Genomic DNA, 22705 nt, shown 5'->3' with positions numbered 1-22705 from the left:
ACCCGTAGAGCCCACGCTAGCACCGATCACGCCTAGTCCAATGACAGTTGACCCGACGCCAGCGCCAGTGGTGTCGACACTGGCACCCGTGACGGCAAACCCAACTTCGGCACCGACTTCGACAACGCAGGCCTCCGTTCCTGTCGACCCAACGCCGGTACCAACGCCGACAGCGTTGACGCCATTATCAGGAAGCCCGAGTACAACGAGACCGCCTTCATTAGCTCCAACGACTGCACCCGCTGTGGCAACAGTAAACCCCACGACAACAAGCCAACCAGCTGGGCCTGCCTTGACGACGGCAACGGTACCAACTTCAACACCAACAGCAACATCAGTATCAACGGCACCTGTGTGGACACCAAGCATCCCGGCAACCATGCCGGTTGACACAACGGTTCCACCAACGACACGTAGCCCAGTGACAGTACCTGCCGAAACTACATCGACGCCAGCCACAAATCGACCAGGAGTAACTACAATTATGCCCACGACGTCAACGGCACCGGTTGCTTCTACAACTGAGCCGACTTCGACAACGGTATCCCCAACAAGCGGACCTGGTGCGCCAACAGTCGCGCCCACGCCAGGCGACACGTCGTCGACGTCGCCAGTGCCGACCACAGCGATGACTATGGTGGCTACAACGGTACCAGCTGCAACGACACCGGCGTCGTCCACAGAGCCATCAACAACCACGTCTTCTCCGGAGCCTAGTAGCTCTCCATCGGTGCCTTTAACACCCGATGTATCAGCAGCACCGTCGACGACTCTTGCGCCGACGGCCCGCCCAAGCGTGGTGCTTCCAGCTCCGACGGTTGCCACGGGACCGACTCCCATGCCTGCGTTCAACTTCAAGCAAACCAGTGCACCAGCTCCGTCGCAGCAGCCGTTGCAGAAAGGCCTTAGTCCCGCGCCAGAGATGAAGCGCTTCAACGAGACGGCGGCATCACCACTGCCGTCTGCCGTCGTGCCGCAAATTCACGACCAAGTTGTCGGCTCGGAAGGTATATACACCCATTCATCACCACTGCATGCGCTCACATCTTGCGATTCGTGGCAGGCGGCAACGAGTCCTTTAGCTACGCGCTGATCGAAACAGCGCCAGGGCTCGTCGATACACTGCAGTTCCTTGCGTCCGAGAACGCGCAGCTCATCGTGGGTGCCGCCGTCACGTCGTCGCTGCTCACGAGCGTCATCTCGATGGTGCTGAGCTCGACACTGCCGACCGTCACACACTCGCTCTCTGTCGTCTCGTCGACCGCCACGTACATCACGCTGCGATACTCGGTGCTGAGTGGACGATGGCGCGTAGGGCGGTGGGCCCACCGGGTGATGTCGTGTCCTTTTGGGTCCTCATCGACTACCTCCAGTTCTTGGCGTCGTCGGGGCACATGGAGATGCCGTCGGCGCCACCGTTCTACCACGACTTTACCGACTCGCTCGCGTGGACGGTCTTGAACGTACCGCCGTCGTGGTCGGGGAACGCGTCAGGTCCGACGCCACTCTCAGCGAACGCGCTCTCGATCGCCCAAGGCGACATCATAGCCGGTGTCCTCTCGTACGCCCAGCGTTTGCACATCGACCCGGAAGCGCTCTTCCAAGCGACGGTCATCGGCTTTGCCAGCGTCGTTGGCGTCGTCGTCGTTGTCGTCAGCAGTCTTTACGGCCTTGTGCGCCTCCTCTTTGGCCAGCGGTACACTTCACCCATCCACGTATCCAAGCAGTATCCCATATATACACTCTAGTCTACGTAACGTCAAGAAGAAGCTCGCGTCCGAGTTGCCACAGGACCGGCTCTTCTTGCGGCTGCTACTTCAGGCTGCGCTCGGGATCGCGCTCATGAGCGAGTACGCGCTTTCCATGACGTCGTCGTTCCAGCTGCGCTTCGCCGACAGCAGCGGGCTCTGCTTTGCGACGCTCTCGCTCTCGCTTCTCTGCTGCGGCCTCCTCGTCCTCGGCGTGTGCATGCTCCACGGCAAATCCGCGGCCGACCTCGCCGAGCCCGGCTTCAAGTTTACGTGGGGCGGCTACTACAAGACGTATACGTTCGAACAGCGGTACTTTTTCGTCGCCAAGATGGGCGCCGAGGTGCTCAGCGGCATTGTGATTGGCGCCGTCAGCAACGTGCCGACGCAGCTCACGCTTCTGCTCTCGCTGCAGTTTGGCATGTTCCTCTACATGACGCACTGCAGTCCGTACCTCCTCGATTTTCAGAACGTCTGCGCGTCGATCGCGTTCGTCATGAAGATGGCCACATACGCGCTCCTGAGCTCGTTCGTCATCGCCGACGTCGACCACAGCGTGCAAACCGTCGTCGGCACGTGTGCGCTCGTGCTGCAGATCGCGCTCCTCCTCCTCTTCAACTCGCGCCAGCTCTACATCTTGGCCAAGCAGGCCGTGTGCATTTGGCACCGGCTCAAGAAGGCGCGCCGCGTCAAGCGTGAGGCACAGGAGGACGTCGTCGTGGCGTCAGCCCTCGATCGCGACTCGTTCGCGCAAGTGCTCGCGCAGAGCCACCACCCGTCGGCGTAGCCTCGTCAACCGTCTTTTTCTTCTTAACATATCGCGTCCATCACGCATTCGATGAGCTTTTGTCTTGATGTCCACTTGAGGATGGGGTGTCAAAATGACGTGGCAGTGCTCGGTCGCGTATCCGGAGACGCCGGTCATTGGCGGCGGGTTCACTTTTTGATATCTTTTTGTCCAATGGCATCGCTCCAAGTCAGGGGGATTTCGGCCAATGGGCGGCAAACAAATCAACTTGGGGCTGCGTATTCGAACAAGTCTTCGTCACCCCCCACGTAATGAGTACGACGGAGAAGAACTGCACGATCCTGCTCTTCTCGGGCGTGGAGAAGGGCGGGCTCCAGCCGCCGAGCCAGGACGAGATCCTCAAGGGCCTCGAGAGCCCCAAGATGGAGGAGAAGGTCCGCGCGCTCAAGGCGGCGATCCTCGCGCTCCTCAACGGCGAGAAGCTGCCGCGCGTCCTCATGCAGATCATCCGCTTCTGCTCCACGAAGGAAGACCACCAGCTCAAGAAGCTCCTCATGGTCTACTGGGAGATCGCGTCCAAGTACGACGAGGCCGGGAAGCTTTTGCCCGAGATGATCCTTGTCTGCAACGCGCTCCTCAACGACCTCAACCACGCCAACGAGTACATCCGCGGCTCAATGCTGCGCTTCCTCTGCAAGATCAAGGAGCGCGAGCTCCTCGAGCCGCTCAAAGACGCCGTCAAGGCCAACCTCGACCACCGCCACGCGTACGTACGCAAGAACGCAGTCATGACGGTCTACTCGATGTACAAGAACTTTGGCGAGCTCCTCATCCCCGACGCGCCCGAGCTCATCGAGCGCTTCATCGTCAACGAGTCGGACGCGAGCGCGCGCCGCAACGCCTTCCTCATGCTGTTTGACTGCGCCGAGAACGTGGCCGTCAACTTTCTCATGACCTCGATGGACCAGATCCAAAAGTTTGGCGACGGCTTCTCGCTCGTGATCCTCGAGCTCACGCGCAAGGTCTGTCGCGCCGACCCTGCCCAGAAGGCGCGCTTCGTGCGCTGCATCTTCCAGCTGCTCCAGTCGTCGTCGGCCGCCGTCAGCTACGAAGCCGCGTGGACCCTCGTGACGCTGAGCTCGGCGCCGACAGCCGTCCGCGCCGCCGCCAAGACGTACGCGGGCCTCCTCAACAGCCAGAGCGACAACAATGTCAAGCTGATCGTGCTCGACCGGCTCGCGGATCTGAAGAAGCACCACACAAAGATCCTGCAGGAAGTGCTCATGGACGTCATGCGCGCGCTGAGCTCGCCCAACCTCGATATTTGCAAAAAGGTGCTCGAGATCGCCATGAGCCTCGTGAGCCCGCGCAACATTGAAGAGGTCATTGGCCACCTCAAGCGCGAGATCCTCAAGACGCAGGAGAAGGGCCGCATGGAGAAGGCCCAGTGCGACGAGTACCGCGCGCTCCTCATCAAGTCGATCAACAACTGCGCGGTCAAGTTCCCCGACATTGCGCACCAGGTCGTCCACCTCTTGCTCGAGTTTGTCGGCACGGACGGCGCCATGGACGTCCTCCTCTTTGTCCGCACCATGTGCGAGTCGTACCCGGACCTGCGCGCCAGCATCCTCCAGAAGCTTCTCATCTCGTTCCCGGACATCCAGTCGGCCAAGGTCTACCGCGTCGCGCTTTGGGTCCTCGGCGAGTACGCCAGCGATGACCTCGGCGCGGCCGAAACCTCGATCGACGGCGTCTTCCAAGCGATCCTCGCCGCCCTCGGGTCGCTCCCGCTCAACACTGCGACGCCCGTGCCAGATACAGCCAAGGTCGACCCTCTCGCGGCCCAGGTCAAGCCCACGACCAAGAGCATCGTCTTGGCCGACGGCACGTACGCGACCGAGACGTCGTACGCGGCGCCAGCGGCCGTCGACGCGGCCGGGCCCGTGCTCATGCTGCGCAAGCTCGTGCTCAACGGCGACTTTTTCCTCGCGTCGACGCTCGCCTCGACGCTGACCAAGCTCGTCGCGCGTGCGATCGCCAAGGACGCGAGTGCCGCCGAGGACGGCGTTGTCAAGGCCATGACGGTCGACGCGCTCCGGTACATCGTCGCCGTGATCGTCTACGGCCTCGACCACTGCAAGTCGGCCAAGAACGGCAAGATCGAGCTCGACGAAGACTCGCGCCGGCGCATGCTGCTGTGCGTGCGCATCCTCTCGGACCCTGCCGCGTTTGAAGCGCTGCATAGCGTGCTCATTCGCGACTGCCGCGCGTCGTACCAAGCCGTGCTGGAAGGCATCAAGGCGACGACGGCCGCGGACCTCGCCAAGGTGGCGTCGGACGAGCCGGCGACGCTGCAGGCCGACGACCTCATTAGCTTTCGTCAGCTGCGCGGCAAGAAGGCGCTCGGGTCGACGGACATTGACATTGACGACGGCGCCGACATTGGGCGCGCGGTGGCGACGAACGAGTACAGCGGGAAGCTCCGCGCCGTGCACCAGCTCACGGGCTTTGCCGACTCGGTGTACGCCGAGGCCTATGTCACCGTGCACGACTATGACATTGTGCTCGAGATCCTCGTCATCAACCGGACACCGACGACCCTCAACAACCTGAGCGTCGACTTGACGCCGATGGGCGACCTCAAGCTCATCGAGCGCCCGGCGTCCGTGACGATCGGGCCGCTCGACACGCGCACGATCCGCGCCAACATCAAGGTGTCGTCGACCGAGACGGGCCATATCTTTGGCACGATTGTCTACGAGAGCGCGTCGGGCGCCGACAAGACGTACGTGAACCTCAACGACATCCATCTCGACATCATGGACTACATCGTGCCGGCGTCGTGCGCCGACACGGCGTTCCGGTCGATGTGGGCCGAGTTTGAGTGGGAGAACAAGGTGGCTGTCAACACGGACATCACCAACGTCTTTGCGTTCCTCCAGCACATTACGGACAAGACCAACATGCGCTGCATGACGCCGACAGCGTCGCTCGGCGGCGACACGAACTTTCTCGCGGCCAATTTGTACGCCAAGAGCATCTTTGGTACGTCCCCACTTCCCCATTCGAGTGGACTGAGATGAGCGGCTGTAGGCGAAGACGCGCTCGCCAACCTCAGCGTTGAGAAGCTGGAGAAGGGCAAGATCACGGGGCACATTCGCATCCGAAGCAAGACGCAAGGCATCGCGCTGAGCCTCGGCGACCGCATCACGGCCGTCCAGCGCGGCCAGGACGACCCGAACAAGCGAAAGAAGGTTGTTGGGTAGACGCGCGAGGACCCCTTCTTCTTCTCCTTGCGTGGCTTAAACTAATCAAATCAACACGGACCCTGAGCGATCAGAGCCAGCGATCAGAGCCGGTCGAGTAACTCACATTCCGCCCCGAGAGGGTGGAACGGCGGCGGGATCGGCAAATTGCTTGGTCCAGCTTGCCGACCTCAGCTCTCTTTGCCAAACTTTAGATTGTGCTGCAAACAAATAGTATGGTCGCGTCCGTCGACCCTCTGTCACGCGGCGACCTTCTCGCCAGCTTTGGCCAACCGCCTGCTGTCGGCCGCCAATGCACGCGTATCCGGACGCCCATCACTCGTCAGAGCGAAATGGCCGTTGCGCTGCGGTCGCCCGAGCTCGTGGCGATCATCGTCAGCTTCCAAGCCGGCGTCTCATGGGACCTGCGCCCGCTCTCTCGCTACTACAAGCAGACGCACGCACCTCTTGTCCGGCGCGCGTCGTCGCTGCGGACCACGCGACACATCATCAAGGCCGTCGAGAGCTTTGCGCTCTGCTTTGGGCCGTGGCTCGCGGCCAACGGCGCGTCGGGCTTTCGCCGCCTCTTCACCGCGCTCCCGAACCTCGCGCCGCTTTGCTACGCCCACGCCGTCTACTATGGCCACATCCCGCTGCTGCAGTACATGCACGCGCACCACCGGTCGTCCGCGCCAGCCTATGCCCCAAGCCTCGCGGCGGCGAATGGCCAAACCACGGTCCTCGTCTATCTGCAACGAGAGCGCTACGCCGGGTTTGGCGCCAAGACGTTCGAGTGCGCAGCGACGCACGGCGACGTCGGACTGGTCGCCTTCCTCTTGGTGGCCCACCGCGCGATCGCGCCGCCAGCGTCGACCTTGCTGGCGACGGCGGCGAGTGCAGGGCACCTTGGTCTTGTCGAGCACCTCTGCCTCAACCATGCGTGTGACGCGCCGCCGTCGCCGGACGCGATGGACAATGCAGCGATCCACGGTCATCTACCAGTGCTGCAGCTGCTGCACAAGTACAACTTCAAGTGCTCGGGCGACGCGATCGACGGCGCGGCGGCCAGCAACCACCTCGACGTGCTTTGCTTCCTGCACACGCACTGCAGCGCGCGCGGGAGCGTCCTCGCCCTCGCGGCGGCGGCCAAAAACGGCCATCTCAACGTCGTGCGCTACCTCGTCGAGTCGGTCGGCGCGCCGTGGGACTCGGACCTCCTCGACACGGCCGTGGTGAGCGGCCACATCGACGTCGTCACGTACCTCTTTCCGCGCCGCCATAACATGCAGCTCGTGGTGTCCACCGACGCCTTTGACGACGCATGCGGCAAAGGGCATTTGGACGTCGTCGCATACTTGCATTGGCACGTCTCGCCGCGGGAGACGTCGGGCTCGGCGCGCGCCATGGACACGGCAGCGGCCAACGGCCACTTGGCGGTGGTTGCGTTTCTGGATACGCACCGGAACGACGGCTGCAGTCCCTTGGCCATCGACCAAGCGGCGACGAACGGCTATCTCGACGTCGTCACGTACCTCCACACGTACCGCACCGAGGGGTGCACGACCGAGGCCATGGACATGGCGGCCACGAACGGGCATTTGGAGATCGTTGAATATCTGCACTTGCACCGGAGGGAAGGCTGCAGTACGTGGGCGATGGACTTTGCCGCCAAGCACGGGCACTTGGCGGTCGTCGCTTTCCTGCATGAAGCGCGGCGCGAAGGCTGCACCGAGGACGCGCTCAACATGGCCGCGCAGCACGGGCACTTGGACGTCGTGACGTTTCTCTGCGCCCACCGACGTGAAGGCAACTTGCGAACGGCGCTCGCCAACGCCCGAGGCAACCACCACGACGACGTTGCCCAATACCTCGACGCACTGCTTTCGAGGGCGTCGCCGCCCACTGTACAGTAGACGAGTCAATCGCGTGATTCAATAGACGTGTTGTCGAGTTAGTCGAAGCCTCGACTACGCTTGAACTCGCGAGTTTCGCGGAACTTTGCGCGCGCTCGCTCTTGCGTTTGATTGGCTGGTTTGTGAATCATGTTCATTTGATAAGTTCTTATCCGGATGATCCGAAAAAATGATCCGAAGAAAACGAGCCAGGCTTCAACATGGTCACAATTTGAGATTCCAGCAACCACAACGACCAAGATGACAAGCAGCAGCCTGCTCCTGTGCATCACGACAGCGACCAAGGACGGGTCGACGACCAAGTTTTCTGTTTCCAACGCCGGCGACGTCACGCTGACGACGCCCGACCGCCGCGTCTCGGGCTCCATCGATATCGCGCGCTTCCTCGCAGCCTATGCGTCGCTGCTCGAGGTCATCGGGACCACGTCGCCAAGCCACATCCGCGTCAAGGGCACGAGCAGCCACGAGTGCCACCACGTGCAGATCAAGCTACGCCACGTCACGCGCCGCCTCTGCGTGTACGGCCAGCCGACCACCGACGTCGGCAAGTACACGGACCGCAACGACCGTGAGCCACGCCACGTGCCCCAGCATGAGATCGCAGCTCTCTTTGGCGCCTGCCGCGAGAACGGCTGGACCTACTGAGTGCCCTTTGCCCTTGTATTTATGACGCCCTTATATATTAACTCGAATGAATGACTTCATCTTGCTCCATCGCGCACGTTTGGTCGACAGCCAGGACGAGAGGATTCGCTCCTAGTTACTTGCCTTGCTTACTGTCTGCGAGATATCAACCACCGTACCACTCGGAACCGTGTTGCACGTCTCGGTTGCAAAGCCTGTGAAGGTAGCACATTGGCCGTTCTGCTGGTCCTCGTCACACGGATGCTCGAGCAAGCGTGGATCAATGGCCTGCTAGAGAAGAGGAGGAGTAAAGATCAACCCAAATTCATTGTTGTCTCGTTATCGCTCTCGACAATGTGCATTCGCCGAGCGCTTAGAACTGGCGGAACTGCTTGCGGACGTTGATGGGCTTGGTCTCCGAGGCGGCTTCGACCTCAACGACGTTGAAGCGGACCGTCTTGGAGAGCGGGCGGCACTGACCGATGGTCACGACATCGCCTTCCTTGACGCGGAACGCGGGCGAGACGTGGGCGGCCACGTTCTTGTGGCGCTTCTCGAAACGCTTGTACTTCTTGATGAAGTGCAAGTAGTCACGGCGGACGATGATCGTGCGCTTCATCTTGGTCGAGAGGACAACGCCCTTGAGGATACGGCCACGGATCGAAACGTTGCCCGTGAAGGGGCACTTCTTGTCGACGTAGGCACCCTCGATGGCGGTCTTGGGCGTCTTGAAGCCAAGGCCGATCGACTTGTAGAAGCGCGGGCCCGACTTCTTGCCGGCGAACTTCTTCGAGGCAAGGAAGACACCGTCCTGCTTCTGGAAAGCCTTTTCGTTCTAAAGACATGGAGGTGAGCAGGTGAGAGTGAGGGAGGTTATCGCCTTGGGGTGGCCATCACCGCACCCCAACTAGCTATCTCCACTAGATGGGATCTCTCGATCCAGCAACCCCGCAGCCCAAGAAGAACGTACTTGCTCAATGTGTTCCATGTTCGTCAAAGCTGTGGAATTTGGGAATATCGGCACACGAGATTGCCCTTGGCCATAGACACCAGTCAATGCCACCGACCAATCACACCGCCCACAGCATTCACCAATCGTTCGCCGCCGCCGGATAATCTACGTATTATACGGATATACCGCTAATTGCATCTCCTAACCGACACACGCAACACAGTGCCATTGCACCTCCGGCGAAGACGATCCAATTTCACCCTGGCTAGAGCTGGCGTTGGCTTGAGGCCTTCACGGCTATGGGCTGTGCCCAAGGGTCGGTATGTAGCTCTTGCCGACAACCAACCGGGACGCTGGAGTGTACAAGAGACCGACGCTGCAACCAGCGCACACATCGCTGCTGCGGGCAAGCCACAAAGCATGTCTCGCTTAGCACTTATAGCCACTCGCGATGCGGATGCAGGCGGCATAGTGCTGGGCATGCATACTGCTGGGACGCTAAATGGGCCGTGGCGACAGAGAGCACGAGCGGCTGTGTCGGTTATAAAATATAGATTACGGTAATTCCGGGCCAGTGGCAGAGTGGTCATTTTTGAGTCATGTCGGTCGTCACGGTTCCGATCGTCGGGAAGAAGTTCCTCGCGCAGCTTGGCGGCATGGCCAACGAGTCGGCGGCCTCGGAGGTCTCGTCGTTCGCGAAGAAGCAGATGGCCAAGATGGGCTGGACCCAAGGCAAGGGTCTCGGGAAGGAAGAGCAAGGTATCGCGACCCACATCAAGGTCAAGCGGCGCGAAGAGAACTCGGGCGTTGGTACCGAGGCCGCCAAGACCGAAGAGGTGTCAAACCAGTGGTGGTACAACGTCTACAACAAGATGGCGAGCAAGATCGTTGTCGACGCCAGCGACGACGACGACAACGATGGCAAGAAGAAGGCCAAGAAGGCCAAGAAGGCCAAGAAGCGGTCGCGGGCCGAGATGGACGTGCCGACGGACGAGCAGCTTTTCGCGGCGACGGGCGGCAAGCTCTTTGGGCGTCGTGCGTATGGCTCGTGCAAGGGCAAGCTCATGCGCGACGCGCTCCAGACCAAGGGCGTCGTCGATGACAACGAAGAGAAGGCTGCCAAGAAGGCTAAGAAGGCCGCCAAGAAGGCCAAGAAGGAAGCTAAGAAGACCAAGAAGGAGGCCAAGACGAGCTCGAGCTCCTCCGACTCGGAGTAATAATGTCTAGACTTGGACTCCTATGACTATACACTAATATATACTAGAACGCCTACTAAACACTGGTCGTTGTCGGTGTCGACGGGTGGTTGGGGTCATGCCACAGCGAATGCGTTGGCAGGTCGCGCCTACATCCTGTTACTTGATATGCAAAGAGAGTGACACTACTCGAGCTGCTGGTGCTGGTGGACGAGGCGGTGGAGGTAAAACTCGTCTTCGTACGCGATCTAGTCGAGCGTCCATGAGTTCATATGCATCGCTGGAGCACCCCACAAAGTCGTTGACTTCCGCATGCGTCAAGGCCATGGCTTTCTTGAGCTTCGTCGTGCAGCTGACAAGCGTCAGGACGAGCTCGTACAGCTGATGCGCTTGCTATCAACACTCATGTCAAGGTCGTCGTCGCGACTGAGCAGGAGTCACCGATGCGCTCGTGTCGGAACCTTTGAGCAGCTTGCGAACGTGGTCCAGCGCTGTCTCGCGCTCGGCGACCCAGTACGCACACACCTCCCAGAGCACGACAGCGTCCGGGAGCCGGGCTGAGAATTCGGGCTGGCTGTACTTGAGCGCGAGGTCAAAGCGGCGCGTCGTGTGCAGGAGCAAGCCGCGCCACACCGTCTCAAACCGAACGCTGCGAGCTCAAAATGAAACTCAAGGAGTGGATCGATCGAATACCTCAAGAGCGGTTCGAGCGCGATCGGGTCAAACACCTTGTTGTTGTCCGCGCTAAGATCGTAGAACTCGAGCTGCGTGAGAAGCCGCTGGTCGACTTCGCTCATGTGGAATAGTTGGTCGAGGGCATCCCGCTTCGACAACCGCTTCTCTACACGAAAACGTTGGTCTGCTGCTCGTCCCGCAACCTGGCTACCTGCAATGACGCGGCGCCGTTGGGAGATTGCCTCGCGGCTTCGTCCACGCGCAGCTTTTGGCGGTGGCTGGAGGCTCTTGGGGATCTCAACGCGCGGGTCGGCCGACGTGACGCGCGTCGGCGTCTCCATCGCGAGGTCGCACAGATTGCACTTGAGCGCGAGATCGACTAGCGCCGACATCTTGACGCTGCGAAGCATGTGCGCGCGCAGCTCGTGGTACTGGCCGCTCGCGGCGTCGAAGAGCCGGCGAACCTCGGGCAAGAGCACGTCGTTGCTCGTGCCCACGAGGCTTTCGTCCATGTACACCGCTGTGAGCGACCGCTCGACTCGCTTCTCCGGGCGAATGCTCAGCGTCGCGAGCGCCTTGGAGATCATATCGCGCTCCTGTGGACACTCGCGCGCAAAATACACGTCCTACCGCCCACCACGTACAGTACGAGTAGTAGATCGATCGCTACCAGTGGCAGGTCGTCTTGCGGCAGCGGTTCAAAGTTGCTGCTCGCGTCGACCTTGATGCTCTGGAGTGATCGTTCGGCCTCGACGGCGTCCCAGACCTCCTTGGGCACGACGTAGTCGTCAAAGATAGGCTTGGTGTGGGGCAGCGCAGCGCTGTTCTCGGCATAGAGGTACCGCGGACGAGGCGCTACACCAAGGGAAGAGTGCAGCTACAGAGTGCTCTGTCGTACGAGGCATCATCGACGGAGTGCGCTTCGGCAGAGGCACGCCCGCGTCAAGTATGGCTGACGCGAGAACTGGTCGGTCACGGAAGTGCGTCACGGGGAGCTCCGTCGTCGCCGTCATCTGCAGCAAATCGCGCAGGTCCACGCGCGTCTTGGCAAACTGCACAAAGCGAACGGACGACGTAAGCTTGTCGTTGACACCATCTAGCTATCGTCGCGGAGTAAATACACCCAACAGCCAGTCGACGCACCGTCCTTGGCCTTGAGCGGTGACGGCGCTTGGTTGGAGAGCTCGGGCGCCGTCGAGAGCACCAACGCCGACCGCACCGACGGCAGCGACATCTTCTTGGGGCTCATCATGGAGCTCTGTCGATGCGGTTTGGCTACGCACGCCTCGGTGTTGTCGTCGGTGGTCTCGGTCGGTGGCGTCGGTCGGCGGCGGCGAAAGTGCAGCCCCGAGTCCAATTCCTTTGGTGTCGTGTGCGAAGGAGGGGGCTTGGCGGCCTGCGCTTTGACCTAGGAGCGACTGCTGACTGCAGCGCACTCGTAAGATCTGTGTACGCGCTCGAGCGTCTCGGGCACGAAGACGCGGCGCTTGACTTCGACGAGGAGCCGTCCGTGGAGCCGCGTCTCGTTGGCAGCAGTCGAGATCATACTGTGGACGTTCATGGACCGGTGCTTCTGTAGCAAGCCGGCATAGAGCAAAGCAATCTCTCGCGAGAGCTCAGCGCGCAGCGGCTCATTCCAGATTCTAGGCGAAGCGCTGAGCTCTGCGATGGGCAAACGGAGTCGTACACGTCGGACTCGCGGCAGAGCATCGTGTTGGCGACATCGATGTGTGTCCACGGCGCTAGAAGCGCAATCTACAGTAGTCGTACAGGCAGTTAGTAGATCCTGCAACTCAACCGGGGCGTACGCGCTGAACGTCATGGACGAGATCATTCAGCGATCGGTCGCCCATGCTGCCTGTCCCAAACGCATGCAACTGCAACCACTGGCTAACCGGACGGTTTCATCACGAACCGATACAGAAAGCGGCGCTCCATGTGAAATGCACAGGTTGTCATTATCATCTGGGGACTATCGTCCTTGACGTTAACGTCGAAGGGCGGGCATGTCCCAGGCACTTGGCTCGTCGCGGCCACCAGCTGCCCAGACCCCTTCGCTGGCGTTCGGTGCGGATGTTTAGTCGTGGCACAAACTTCGAATTTCGACTATAAAATGGGCCGCGCCCCACGGCCGTTGCAAGATGCCACAAAGAATATCAGTCGTGCCTCACGCAAGGACGACCTTGCGCTTCTCGCGGCCGTTGCTGGCGCATCTTCTTGCGCTTGGTCGCTCCAGCCCTACGAACATCACCGAAGGCGACCGTTTGTGGTGGGTGCTAGCCCAACCTGTTTGCGACTGCGAGAAGGCAAGTATTTTCGCTGTACTGATGAGTTGCGACTAGATCTTAGTCGGTTGCAGGTGATCGCAGACACGGAGGAGCGCGACGCTTCTTGCAGTTTAGTCGATTGCAAAGGATTTGTTAGTCGTTTGCATTCTTTTTCAGTGGCACGTTTATGTGCGATGTGTCCTATAAAGTGCGCATAGGAAATCAACACTAAAGTATGGCGCCCCGACAAAGTACGCAGCTCGATCCAGGATTTAGAAGAGATAGGTTCCCCTCCACTCAGAGCCCGGGAGACGCCGTGCGCGTTGATTGGCCAAAATTAACCGAGGCCGATTGCAATCCCATTTTTGCTTTGGATCGACTGCAAGCCAAGATGCAGGCCGCGCGACTCCACGTCCGCCGATGGCTGAGCTCCGCCAAGCCGACGGGCCTGGCATCGCGCTCGCCCGCGCTGCTCCCGCGCTGGCAGCAGCAGCAGCAGCTCCTTCGTCACAGCCTTCCGCAGCACCGCATGAAGTCGTCGATCCCGGCCATGCAGCGACTAGACGACGACGACGAGAGCGACGACGAGAGCCTCGACGACCACCTCTCCAAGCACATGCCCCTCGAAAAGGCCGACTGGTTCGAGCGCTCGCTCTCGGTCACGCCCATGCCGCATCGATACAAGCGGCCGCGTCAAAACACGGCTGTCTGGGACCCTACGCTTCTTCCGGACGAGCCGACCATTCCTCTGTACACACCGCCCGCCAAGGATGAGAGCCACCGCCTCGGCGCGATGTCGCCGGAAGAGATCACTCGCTGGCTCGACGGCTTTGAGATTCCGGCTGAAGCCATGTCCCTCAAGGGCAAGTCCGCGCATGAAATCCGCGAGCTGTACGCCAAGCAGCTGCGCCTCGAGCAAGCCATCTACGAAATGTCGGTCGAGACCAACAACAACACCACGGCGAGCGTCGTCTCTCTACAGAAGGGTAGCGAGATCAGCTCGGCCAAGTCGTACATCAACAAGTGGGGCAGTGCGCTCACCGAAGCGATTCTCGACGAGATCGCCGAGGTCTCGGACAACAACCGCGACGCAACCGCGATCGACCGCGCGATCTACGGCCCAGTGCTCTACCTGATTGCACCCGAGAAGCTCGCGCGCATCGTCATCTCGACCGTGCTCAACCACGTGCTCATAGAAGCCGACGGCGTCAAGTTTGTCAAGATCACGCTCGCGCTTGGCCGCGAGATCCAAGAGGAGATCAGCAAGGAGAAGCAGAAGTCGCGCTCGTCCGTCCCGGCCTTCGAGCGCAACTACACGCGCATCTTTCAGGACAACAAGCGCGCCAACATCCGCGCCCGCGCGCTCGAGTACTTTGACACGGTGGGCGACTGGCCCAAGGAGCTCCAGCTCAAGCTCGGGTCAGCGCTCCTCGATCTCCTCGAGAAGAACTGCTACGAAGACGTTCCGGCTCCGACCGAGTCGGGGCTTTCGCACCTCCGCGAAGACGGCCCGGAGCCACCCAAGCGCGTCAAAGCCTTCGAGCACACGGTCCGCTTTGAGAAGAACCGCCGGTACGGCATCATCCGCTGCTCGCCGGAAGTGCACCAGAAGGTCATGAGCGGCGACGTCTTCCTGCCGTGGTGCGCCCGGTACCTCCCGATGGTCGTGCCGCCGCGTCCGTGGAACGGCGTCGCCAACGGCGGCTACCTCACGCTGCCGACCACCATCATGCGGCACCGCGACTCGCGCTGGCAGCTGCAGTGCGCCAAGCGCGGCGAGATGGACCCGGTCGTCCAGTCGCTCAACATGCTCGCCGACATTCCGTGGGTCATCAACCGCGATGTGCTGAACGTGGTCATGACGCTCTGGAACAACGGCGGCGGCTTTGGCGACTTGCCGCCGCGCGACGACCTTTCGCTGCCGGTGGAGCCGGCCGTCGAAGACTACCAGATGATTGCTGACGACGCCGACCGCCTCGCCCGCTACAACGCCGACATGGACACGTACAAGAAGACGCTGGCCAAGGTGCGTACTTAGTCTATTTCTCGCATCAGAATCAAGCCCTCTGCCGGCCAACTCCCACTGGCACGAGGGTTCAAACTGCATGCTACAGCAAGCGCTGGACGGCCGTGCTTGTCACTTCCATTTCCCTTGGACTGCGACTTGCGGCCGTCGACCCACATGTTTTCTTCTTATTTTCTGATTTTGAGTTTGGATCCAATGCTCACAATGAAATTTGCGATAGATTGTCAAGAAGAACCGGGAGTTCCACTCGCTGCGCTGCGACACAATCTACAAGCTGCAGGTCGCGGAAGAATTTCAGCACGAAGAAGCCATCTACTTCCCGTACAACATGGACTTCCGCGGCCGCGTGTACCCGATCCCGCCCAACTTGAACCACCTCGGCTCGGACATGTCGCGGTCGCTCCTCGTCTTCAAGGACAAGAAGCCGCTCGGCCCCGGCGGGCTGCGCTGGCTCAAGATCCACCTCGCCAACCTCTACGGCATCGACAAGTGCTCGTTTGACGACCGCGAACAATTTGCCACGGACCACATGCCGCAGATCCTTGCGTCGGCCGCCAACCCGCTGGGCGACGACCCCGACTCCAAGTGGTGGCAGGACGCCGAAGCGCCGTTCTTGGCCCTTGGCGTCGTCTTTGAGCTCGCCAAGGCTGTCCAGCACCCCAACCCGGAAGAGTACCTCTGCAACGTGCCCGTGCATCAAGACGGGTCGTGCAACGGGCTCCAGCACTACGCCGCGCTCGGTCGCGACCAGGGTGGTGGCGAGCAGGTCAACCTCGTGCCTTCGGACAAGCCGCAGGACGTCTACTCGGGCGTCGCAGCGCGCGTCATCCAGCGCATGGAGCACGACTCGGTGCAAGCGGTCCCGTCACTCGACGAGATCATTGAGGATCTGCGCCCGTCCTTTGAAAAGACGTGGTACGAGGAGCAGACGACGGGCGCGGTGGCCAAGTCGCGCCGGTCGTCGTACGTGCCGAAGAAGGCGCTCACGAAGGAGGAGACGCTCGTGCGTCTCGCCAAGGCCAAGGAGTTTGAGCTCAAGCGCCGCCACGAGTACGCCAACTTGCTCCTCAAGGCGATCACGCGCAAGGTCGTCAAGCAGACCGTCATGACGTCGGTCTACGGCGTGACGTACATTGGCGCGCGTCGCCAGATCCAAGCGCGTCTCGAAGAGGTGTTCCTCATGGAGGGCCGCGGCATGAATGAAGAGCTCGAAGAGCAGATCTACCATGCCGCCAACTACGCCGCCGAGCTCACTATGCAGTCGATGGGCGATCTCTTCACGTCGGCGCGTCTCATCATGGAGTGGCTCTCCAAGTGCACGGAGCTTGTCGCGAACGAAGGCCAGATGATGAGCTGGATCACGCCGCTCGGCCTCCCCGTGACGCAGCCCTACCGCGTCCAGAGCTCCAAGCAGGTCCGCACGTCGATGCAGCATGTCATCATCACGGACAACGACTCGAAGCGCGTGAGCGTCGGCCGGCAAAAGTCGGCGTTCCCGCCCAACTATGTGCACTCGCTCGACTCGACCCACATGATGATGACGTCGCTCAAGGTCATTGGCGAGGACAAGCTCGAGTTTGCCGCCGTCCACGACTCGTACTGGACCCACGCGTGCTCGGTCGACCGCATGAACGAGCGCCTGCGCCAAGAGTTTGTGACGCTCTACTCGCAGCCGCTGCTGCAAGAACTCCGGGACCAGCTCGTCATGCGCTTCCCGCGCCAGCAGTTCCCGCCCGTGCCCGGCGTCGGCGAGCTCGACCTCAAGGAGGTGCTGGAGAGTCCCTACTTTTTCAACTAGATTTTCCCGTATTTAACAAGATGGCACCCAATTACTGCTAATAACAACTAAGACAACTATGTACACTTATGCTTCTCGTCAATCTACCGGTAAACTGCAGTGCTTTGATTGCGGGATATCGGATGCGCCACATCTGGTTCTGATCCGCGCCTGTCGCTGGCGTCGATTCTGAGGACGTGCAGAAACGTAAAGTTAAATAGCAAACCGGTAGTAAGTTCTTAGAAAGGCTTGAGGTACGTGGCGACGTCCAGCTCAAATGTCGGTGCTGGCCCAACATGGCGCAAGAGGTCGGTCGTTGAGAGCACCGCTGCGAGGCTCTTGAGGTTGCTCGACTTGACCATCGTGAGCTTGCTTCCTACGATGTCACCTTGGTATCAACTTGAAACTAAGATCGGCGTACTTGTCGTGGCGTTGAGGAGCGGCTTGATCATGTGCAGCATCTTGGCGTAGAGCCACGGGAGGTCCACGAGGTAGATGGCGCCGAGGTGCTCGATGTAGTACTTTTCGACCATGTGCACAAAGTCCTGGAACGCACTCATGTCCGGGCAGTACGTCAGCGAGTAGTTGGTAAAGTCAATCACGACCAGCATCTTGTGCGCCGGCGAGACGCGGCGCAGACCGTGCTCTAGACCACAATAGTTAGTCGATAGCGAGCTGTAGTCGGTCGTACCGATCGTGTACTTGATGTTGGAGACATAGTGCTCGGCGGACCACGTGTTCTCCTTGTAGAGCTTGACGATCGCGAGCGCGCTGTTGTCGGCGGCGAGAAAATCGGCGACATACAGCTTCCCGGTCGCAAGCTCCGTCGCGAGCACGTCCATGTCAAAGCTCGGAGGGACGTTGGCCGCACGCCACCTAGAGAATTCGACTATGAGCTACGCAGAGGACGGGTTTAGTCGTACGCGACGATCGACTGGACACGGGCTTGCGCTTCCGGAAGGCTCCACGATGTGGCTTGGAGGTGGCGCGCGAGCATGATGGGGCAGCTAAAGAGCTCATCGTGGTCAAGCTGCTGCTGCAGTTGGGCTACCATCGCCCGCTGCTCGTTGGGAAGGCGGTCTTGGTCGCCGCCGTCACGCTCGTGCGGGTGCGGTACGTAGAGCGCCAGCGGTGCGACCTCGGGTACGGCAAAGAACGCGATCACTGAAGGCAGTTGCGAGAGCACTTCGTGCTGCACAATGTACGTGACGAAGGCCAAGAGGCCTTGACTGCGCTTGGTGTGGTTCACGAACGCGTGGCCGAGCGGCGAGCGTGGCGGAAAGCTCAGGTGCTGAAAGTACAGCGACGTCGCGAGAAGCGTCGACCGCAGCGCCCGGAAGTCGCGGTAGCTTCGGTGCAGTGTCCACGGCGCGCCGCCGTCAAAGGGCGCGACCTCGAGCGTGTAGTACATGCGCTTCTTGTCTTGGGCCATCGCGTCCGCCCCGAGCGCAATGCCTGTGAACGCGACGCGGGCGCCGTGCAGTGCGCGCGGCGGCTTGGCCTCGGCCGACGGGCCGTCCGTCTTGAGAGCGAGCGGCGCGGACGTCTCGTCGTCGCCTTCGCTCTCGTTGACGACCTTGAGCGCGTGCTGTTGATGCAGCCAGAGGATGCGCAGCGCAGCGGCGACGGCGGTGACAAGGACCGCGATGGGCACGGAGACGTGGATCGAGCAGCTGAAGACGACGATGACGACGTGGACGGTGCTCGCGAGCGGCTCGCGCATGGCTGCGACGGGTCAAAATGGGATGTGCAGTCGCGGCCACCGAAACCAGCTGGGCACTTGGAGCTTGGACCGAGCGGCACGTTTTTGATGCGCAGCCAGGATTGGCGCGTCTGGATCTTTGCTTTTGTTGAAGCGCCGCAGCTGCGGAAGCCAAGCGATCAGCGCCGTCGACAGACCGTAGTCGCACCGAGGCAGCGCGCTGATACCGAGATACCGAGGTACCGGTACTATGGCAACGAGCTTGTGCGCTCTGGACGCTTGCTGCCACCTTGAGCACGAGCTGGGTGCGTCCACCGCAAACAGTGCTCATCGCACACGATTGTGCATCCCACAGGTGCGCGAACCTCAGGTTTCGCGCGACCAGGTGTGTAAAACGCCAAAAGCCACTCGGTCGTAGGAGCGAGTAACTTGGTGTTTGTATATCATTTCCCACGTCTGTAGACGCCGAGTGACTCGCGCGTGGAAAATACGCGGGACATGTCGTGGCGTGGATGAGTGCGGGTTCCTTGAGCTGCGCGGACGGGCCGCTGACGTAACCCACGTCGGCATGCATCCTGCCAGTGGCCGCCGTCGTCCTGTCCGTGGCTTCTTCAACCTCGGAGCATTGAGCATTCATGTACCGGTATCCTCTCTCGAAACTCCGCGGTGGCACTTCAAGTCTCGATCGTTTCTCGATTTCTCTTCTTGCCCGGAGAGAACGCAATCACATCGATAATCTACAATATATATATAATATTTGTTGTTCTTAGTTGTCCGAGATGTTGTACAGTTTGTCAAAAGCCGCGTGTGAGCTCGGCGTAGCAGGCCGCCTTGTTCGCGGGTGTGTTCATGTCCGTGTACATGCCGCAGGATCGGCTTCGCGAAAGCGCTTGCGGCGAAAAGACGTACAGTTGGCGGACGTCGCTCGACGGGACGCTGGCGCTCGTGGATCGCACTGCGCTAAACTTGGCGTGGAAGAAGGCTTGGAGGCGGTGCCAGAACATTCAAAGGCAGTACGACGCAAGTGTCGTCGTTGGCTCCAGAAGGTAAATGGGCAAGTGGCCACATTGCACCAACAGCAGCCAGAGGACCTACGGGCGGAGAAGACCATCGCTGGACGAATGGCGTGCATCATCGGCGCTTCACTTCTACGCAGCGGCCTGTCACGACGACAGCGCCAACCAGAGATCGTCACGCTAGCCAGCGCGAAAAAAGCTGCACGAGAAGCCAAAGATCGCAGATGCGGCGACGTGCTGTGGATATACGTGGACCTTCGCGTCTTGGGCCGAGTGCTTCAAGCACAGCTAACTGCGGCGGATACGTGCTGCGCAAAAGCACAGCCTCTAGCTATAGCCTCTGCGTGTGGTCAATCTCCACTGCGTCGCGAAGCTCAGACGCAGGAGCTCGATCGAGGTTGCCTGACCTGACCGCGTCGAGCCAAACAGCCAAGTCACGTCATCTGGCCGTTTCGTGCGACGTACACTTTTTTGAAGTGCGCGCGTGCTATGTTCCCAACACACACTATTGCCGGATAATAGAGAGGTATCCGGAGTAGACCGTGGCCTCTGATTATCCGTACGAGTCTCCGGATACCGTTGGGCGGTGTCATTGCTGGTCCAGGTCTTGTCCGAGGAGCCAAGATGATGATGCACCGCCAAGCCGTCCGCGCCTTCTCCAGTAAGCTCCGTAGACGCCGTGTGCAGTGGTCTCAGGTGTATGCTATCAGCTCGGGGCGCCGCGCCCCGCGTGTTTCCTCAGTTTTCCAGCTACGGCAGCGACGCCCTCTTCCAAGTACGCCGGATTCCGCATGCCGATCTTGGTCGTCACCTCCTGCGGCGCATATAGGTGGCACCGCTCGCCGCGGTCTACACGCACACGGGCAAGTACCTCAAGCTCAAGCGCGGGGTATGCCTCGGTCCATGCAGCATCGGCTCAGCAGCGCATAGGGCTCGCTCATGCTGAGCTGGTGCAAGGCGACGCAGCAAGGCTACAACTACCAGGACAAGCTCGTTCGTCGTCGATTGCGATGGACGCGCGAAGGCTCATCTGCCTCTTGTAGCTGTTTTCGGTCTCGCCCCGCGAGATTGGTGCTATCCTCAACACGCTCGACTCGAAGCAAAAGGTTGTCACCTCTCGAGCGAGCATGGGCCAATGTATGGACTGTACATTAGATCACGCTCGTGCATTCGCCCAACATGAACGACCCGCAGGTATATCAACGTCCTCTGCCCTTTTTGCCCTTGACGAGGGCGACGTGGCGCAGGCGAACGAGGGCTTGCGCAAGTCCTTCTCGATCGAGTACCAGCCCGAGCACCACAAGACGGTCTTTGCCTTCTCGAGCGACCAAGCGCGCACGGCCGTGGCCCTTGATGCTGGCGAGACGCGCGTGCTCAAGGTACACCACTGACCGCTGACCAGAGGTTGCTCATGCTAAGGCCAACAGGAGCTTCTCCAGTATTCGGTCCCGTACCTCTATGGCTTCCACGCGGTGCTGGAGGCAGAGCCGTACGTCGTACCTCTTGCGGTAGAAAAGCTAACGCGTCGCGTGTTAGGACGATCGAATACGAAGGTGGCGCGATGTCTGCATCGTCGGGCCCGAGCGCCCCCCGTGCCAACCGCGGCCCGCCCACCGCAGGTGAGTGGCCGTTCTAGAACCTCGGCGCGACCTTCCTACCACGATAACACAGAAATGGTTTGCATGATGTCTTCTTCAGTGCTCTACAGTCTACTCATGTTGCATATTCGATGACTATGCATGAACGGCGGTCTCCTCGGGCGCAGCAGGGCTCGGCGTCGCGAGGCCAAACTTGGCGATCTCAACCTCGTTGCGTGCAAAGCCTTGCAGCCGCGCCTGACCCATCTGGCACACGACAGCAAAGCCGCCGAGCGCACCGGCGAATGCGGCGCCAAAGGCCGTGCGCTTACGGAAGAGCGCAGAGACGCTCTTGTCGGGGACCTTGTGGCCTGCGAGGAACATGCTAGCGACGATAAAGGCGAAGCTGAGTCCGTCGTCGGGCCGCGTGGCCTGGAGGATCTTGTGCAGCGGCGGGTTAGCATCAATGACTGGGAACTGCGGCAGGCGCGGGTCCACGAACGGCTTGGGCGTCTTGCGCTCGCCGCTGAAGAGGTCGCTCAGCATCGTGGTCGTCGGGCTATTCGGCGTCTGCCGATTTCATATATTAAAATCGGCAGCCTCAACGATAATGCCGAAACTAAGACCGCCGGCGTTTAATGGCCCAGTCATGGCGCTGACTATGGCTCGGCGGTCTTCACCCAGCTGGCATGCCTCGTACGCTTAGGTACTAATATACATTTGTGCATTGATGCATACGAGCATCTCGTGTGTCGTTTGTGCGCGATGCCCTGGCGACCAGGCAGCGAAATGCCGAAATTAGTCGCAGTAAATGTGGCAGGTGGTTCGAAGTATGTATTATGACAGGATATATATTATGAGGAGTTTTATTCCAGCCACTCTTTTGGCGCAGTCCAGAGCTTCTACCCCACGACGACCATGTCCTCGGCGCCCATCGACCCCCGCGCTCCGCGCTTCCCCGTCACGATGAAGTACCCGAACTTCGGCGATACGACCGACAACTTCAACTTCTCCGACTACGTCACGATCTCGGCGGCGTCGGCCATCTCGTGCGGCGCCGGCTACGCGCTCGGCAAGCCGGTCCGCGGCCCGTCCATGGTCGTCACGGGCGTCCTCGGCACGATCGCCGGCTTCCTGTACGCTTTCCAGAACTCGTCGCAGCGCCTCCAGGGTTTCCAGAAGAACTAAGCGGTATGTCTGCGTAACTACTATACCAGTGCCAAGACCATGCGTCTCTCG

The 22705-nt window shown here is 60.5% G+C and overlaps 13 protein-coding genes across 13 annotated transcripts; 8 read left to right on the top strand and 5 right to left on the bottom strand.

Moving 5' to 3' along the window:
- On the top strand, positions 1-2591 carry SDRG_06768 (hypothetical protein). The gene is made up of 4 exons (XM_008612570.1): positions 1-1007; positions 1064-1268; positions 1316-1696; positions 1749-2591. Exons 1-4 carry the CDS (start codon positions 41-43, stop codon positions 2533-2535), a joined length of 2340 nt encoding a protein of 779 aa, XP_008610792.1. The 5' UTR covers positions 1-40; the 3' UTR covers positions 2536-2591.
- A 172-nt stretch (positions 2592-2763) lies between these two features.
- On the top strand, positions 2764-5948 carry SDRG_06767 (hypothetical protein). Its single transcript, XM_008612569.1, has 2 exons — positions 2764-5541; positions 5590-5948. The coding sequence occupies exons 1-2, from the start codon at positions 2808-2810 to the stop codon at positions 5760-5762; spliced, it is 2907 nt and encodes a 968-aa protein (XP_008610791.1). The 5' UTR covers positions 2764-2807; the 3' UTR covers positions 5763-5948.
- Positions 5949-5964: 16 nt separating this feature from the next.
- On the top strand, positions 5965-7758 carry SDRG_06766 (hypothetical protein). The gene has a single exon (XM_008612568.1). The coding sequence runs from the start codon at positions 5978-5980 to the stop codon at positions 7652-7654; it is 1677 nt and encodes a 558-aa protein (XP_008610790.1). The 5' UTR covers positions 5965-5977; the 3' UTR covers positions 7655-7758.
- A 108-nt stretch (positions 7759-7866) lies between these two features.
- Positions 7867-8368, top strand: SDRG_06765 (hypothetical protein). The gene has a single exon (XM_008612567.1). The coding sequence runs from the start codon at positions 7895-7897 to the stop codon at positions 8297-8299; it is 405 nt and encodes a 134-aa protein (XP_008610789.1). The 5' UTR covers positions 7867-7894; the 3' UTR covers positions 8300-8368.
- Positions 8369-8579: 211 nt separating this feature from the next.
- Positions 8580-9345, bottom strand: SDRG_06764 (40S ribosomal protein S11). Its single transcript, XM_008612566.1, has 2 exons — positions 9249-9345; positions 8580-9113 (listed from the first exon to the last, which is right to left on the bottom strand). Exons 1-2 carry the CDS (start codon positions 9264-9266, stop codon positions 8652-8654), a joined length of 480 nt encoding a protein of 159 aa, XP_008610788.1. The 5' UTR covers positions 9267-9345; the 3' UTR covers positions 8580-8651.
- Positions 9346-9829: 484 nt separating this feature from the next.
- Positions 9830-10447, top strand: SDRG_06763 (hypothetical protein; the record flags this gene model as incomplete). Its single annotated transcript, XM_008612565.1, has 1 exon — positions 9830-10447. One exon carries the CDS (start codon positions 9830-9832, stop codon positions 10445-10447), a length of 618 nt encoding a protein of 205 aa, XP_008610787.1.
- On the bottom strand, positions 10397-12972 carry SDRG_06762 (hypothetical protein). Its single transcript, XM_008612564.1, has 12 exons — positions 12910-12972; positions 12789-12856; positions 12555-12744; positions 12245-12509; positions 12000-12197; positions 11772-11956; positions 11313-11727; positions 11120-11267; positions 10868-11075; positions 10721-10819; positions 10616-10674; positions 10397-10575 (listed from the first exon to the last, which is right to left on the bottom strand). Exons 1-12 carry the CDS (start codon positions 12952-12954, stop codon positions 10503-10505), a joined length of 1953 nt encoding a protein of 650 aa, XP_008610786.1. The 5' UTR covers positions 12955-12972; the 3' UTR covers positions 10397-10502.
- A 758-nt stretch (positions 12973-13730) lies between these two features.
- On the top strand, positions 13731-17273 carry SDRG_06761 (hypothetical protein). The gene is made up of 2 exons (XM_008612563.1): positions 13731-15394; positions 15615-17273. The coding sequence occupies exons 1-2, from the start codon at positions 13760-13762 to the stop codon at positions 17190-17192; spliced, it is 3213 nt and encodes a 1070-aa protein (XP_008610785.1). The 5' UTR covers positions 13731-13759; the 3' UTR covers positions 17193-17273.
- SDRG_06760 (hypothetical protein) lies at positions 17195-19348 on the bottom strand. Its single transcript, XM_008612562.1, has 4 exons — positions 18095-19348; positions 17863-18047; positions 17593-17817; positions 17195-17547 (listed from the first exon to the last, which is right to left on the bottom strand). Exons 1-4 carry the CDS (start codon positions 18892-18894, stop codon positions 17411-17413), a joined length of 1347 nt encoding a protein of 448 aa, XP_008610784.1. The 5' UTR covers positions 18895-19348; the 3' UTR covers positions 17195-17410.
- A 319-nt stretch (positions 19349-19667) lies between these two features.
- On the bottom strand, positions 19668-19877 carry SDRG_06759 (hypothetical protein; the record flags this gene model as incomplete). Its single annotated transcript, XM_008612561.1, has 1 exon — positions 19668-19877. One exon carries the CDS (start codon positions 19875-19877, stop codon positions 19668-19670), a length of 210 nt encoding a protein of 69 aa, XP_008610783.1.
- A 636-nt stretch (positions 19878-20513) lies between these two features.
- Positions 20514-21525, top strand: SDRG_06758 (hypothetical protein; the record flags this gene model as incomplete). Its single annotated transcript, XM_008612560.1, has 9 exons — positions 20514-20550; positions 20600-20664; positions 20719-20778; positions 20820-20882; positions 20933-20995; positions 21045-21083; positions 21137-21268; positions 21317-21378; positions 21426-21525. The coding sequence occupies 9 exons, from the start codon at positions 20514-20516 to the stop codon at positions 21523-21525; spliced, it is 621 nt and encodes a 206-aa protein (XP_008610782.1).
- Positions 21526-21543: 18 nt separating this feature from the next.
- SDRG_06757 (hypothetical protein) lies at positions 21544-22012 on the bottom strand (the record flags this gene model as incomplete). Its single annotated transcript, XM_008612559.1, has 2 exons — positions 21544-21591; positions 21635-22012. 2 exons carry the CDS (start codon positions 22010-22012, stop codon positions 21544-21546), a joined length of 426 nt encoding a protein of 141 aa, XP_008610781.1.
- Positions 22013-22339: 327 nt separating this feature from the next.
- Positions 22340-22694, top strand: SDRG_06756 (hypothetical protein). The gene has a single exon (XM_008612558.1). The coding sequence runs from the start codon at positions 22385-22387 to the stop codon at positions 22652-22654; it is 270 nt and encodes an 89-aa protein (XP_008610780.1). The 5' UTR covers positions 22340-22384; the 3' UTR covers positions 22655-22694.
- The last annotated feature ends 11 nt before the right edge of the window (positions 22695-22705 follow it).

Source organism: Saprolegnia diclina, assembly GCF_000281045.1.
Source record: "Saprolegnia diclina VS20 unplaced genomic scaffold supercont1.18, whole genome shotgun sequence".
Classification (NCBI taxonomy): domain Eukaryota; phylum Oomycota; class Saprolegniomycetes; order Saprolegniales; family Saprolegniaceae; genus Saprolegnia; species Saprolegnia diclina.
This window is presented reverse-complemented; position numbering and strand designations above follow the sequence as displayed.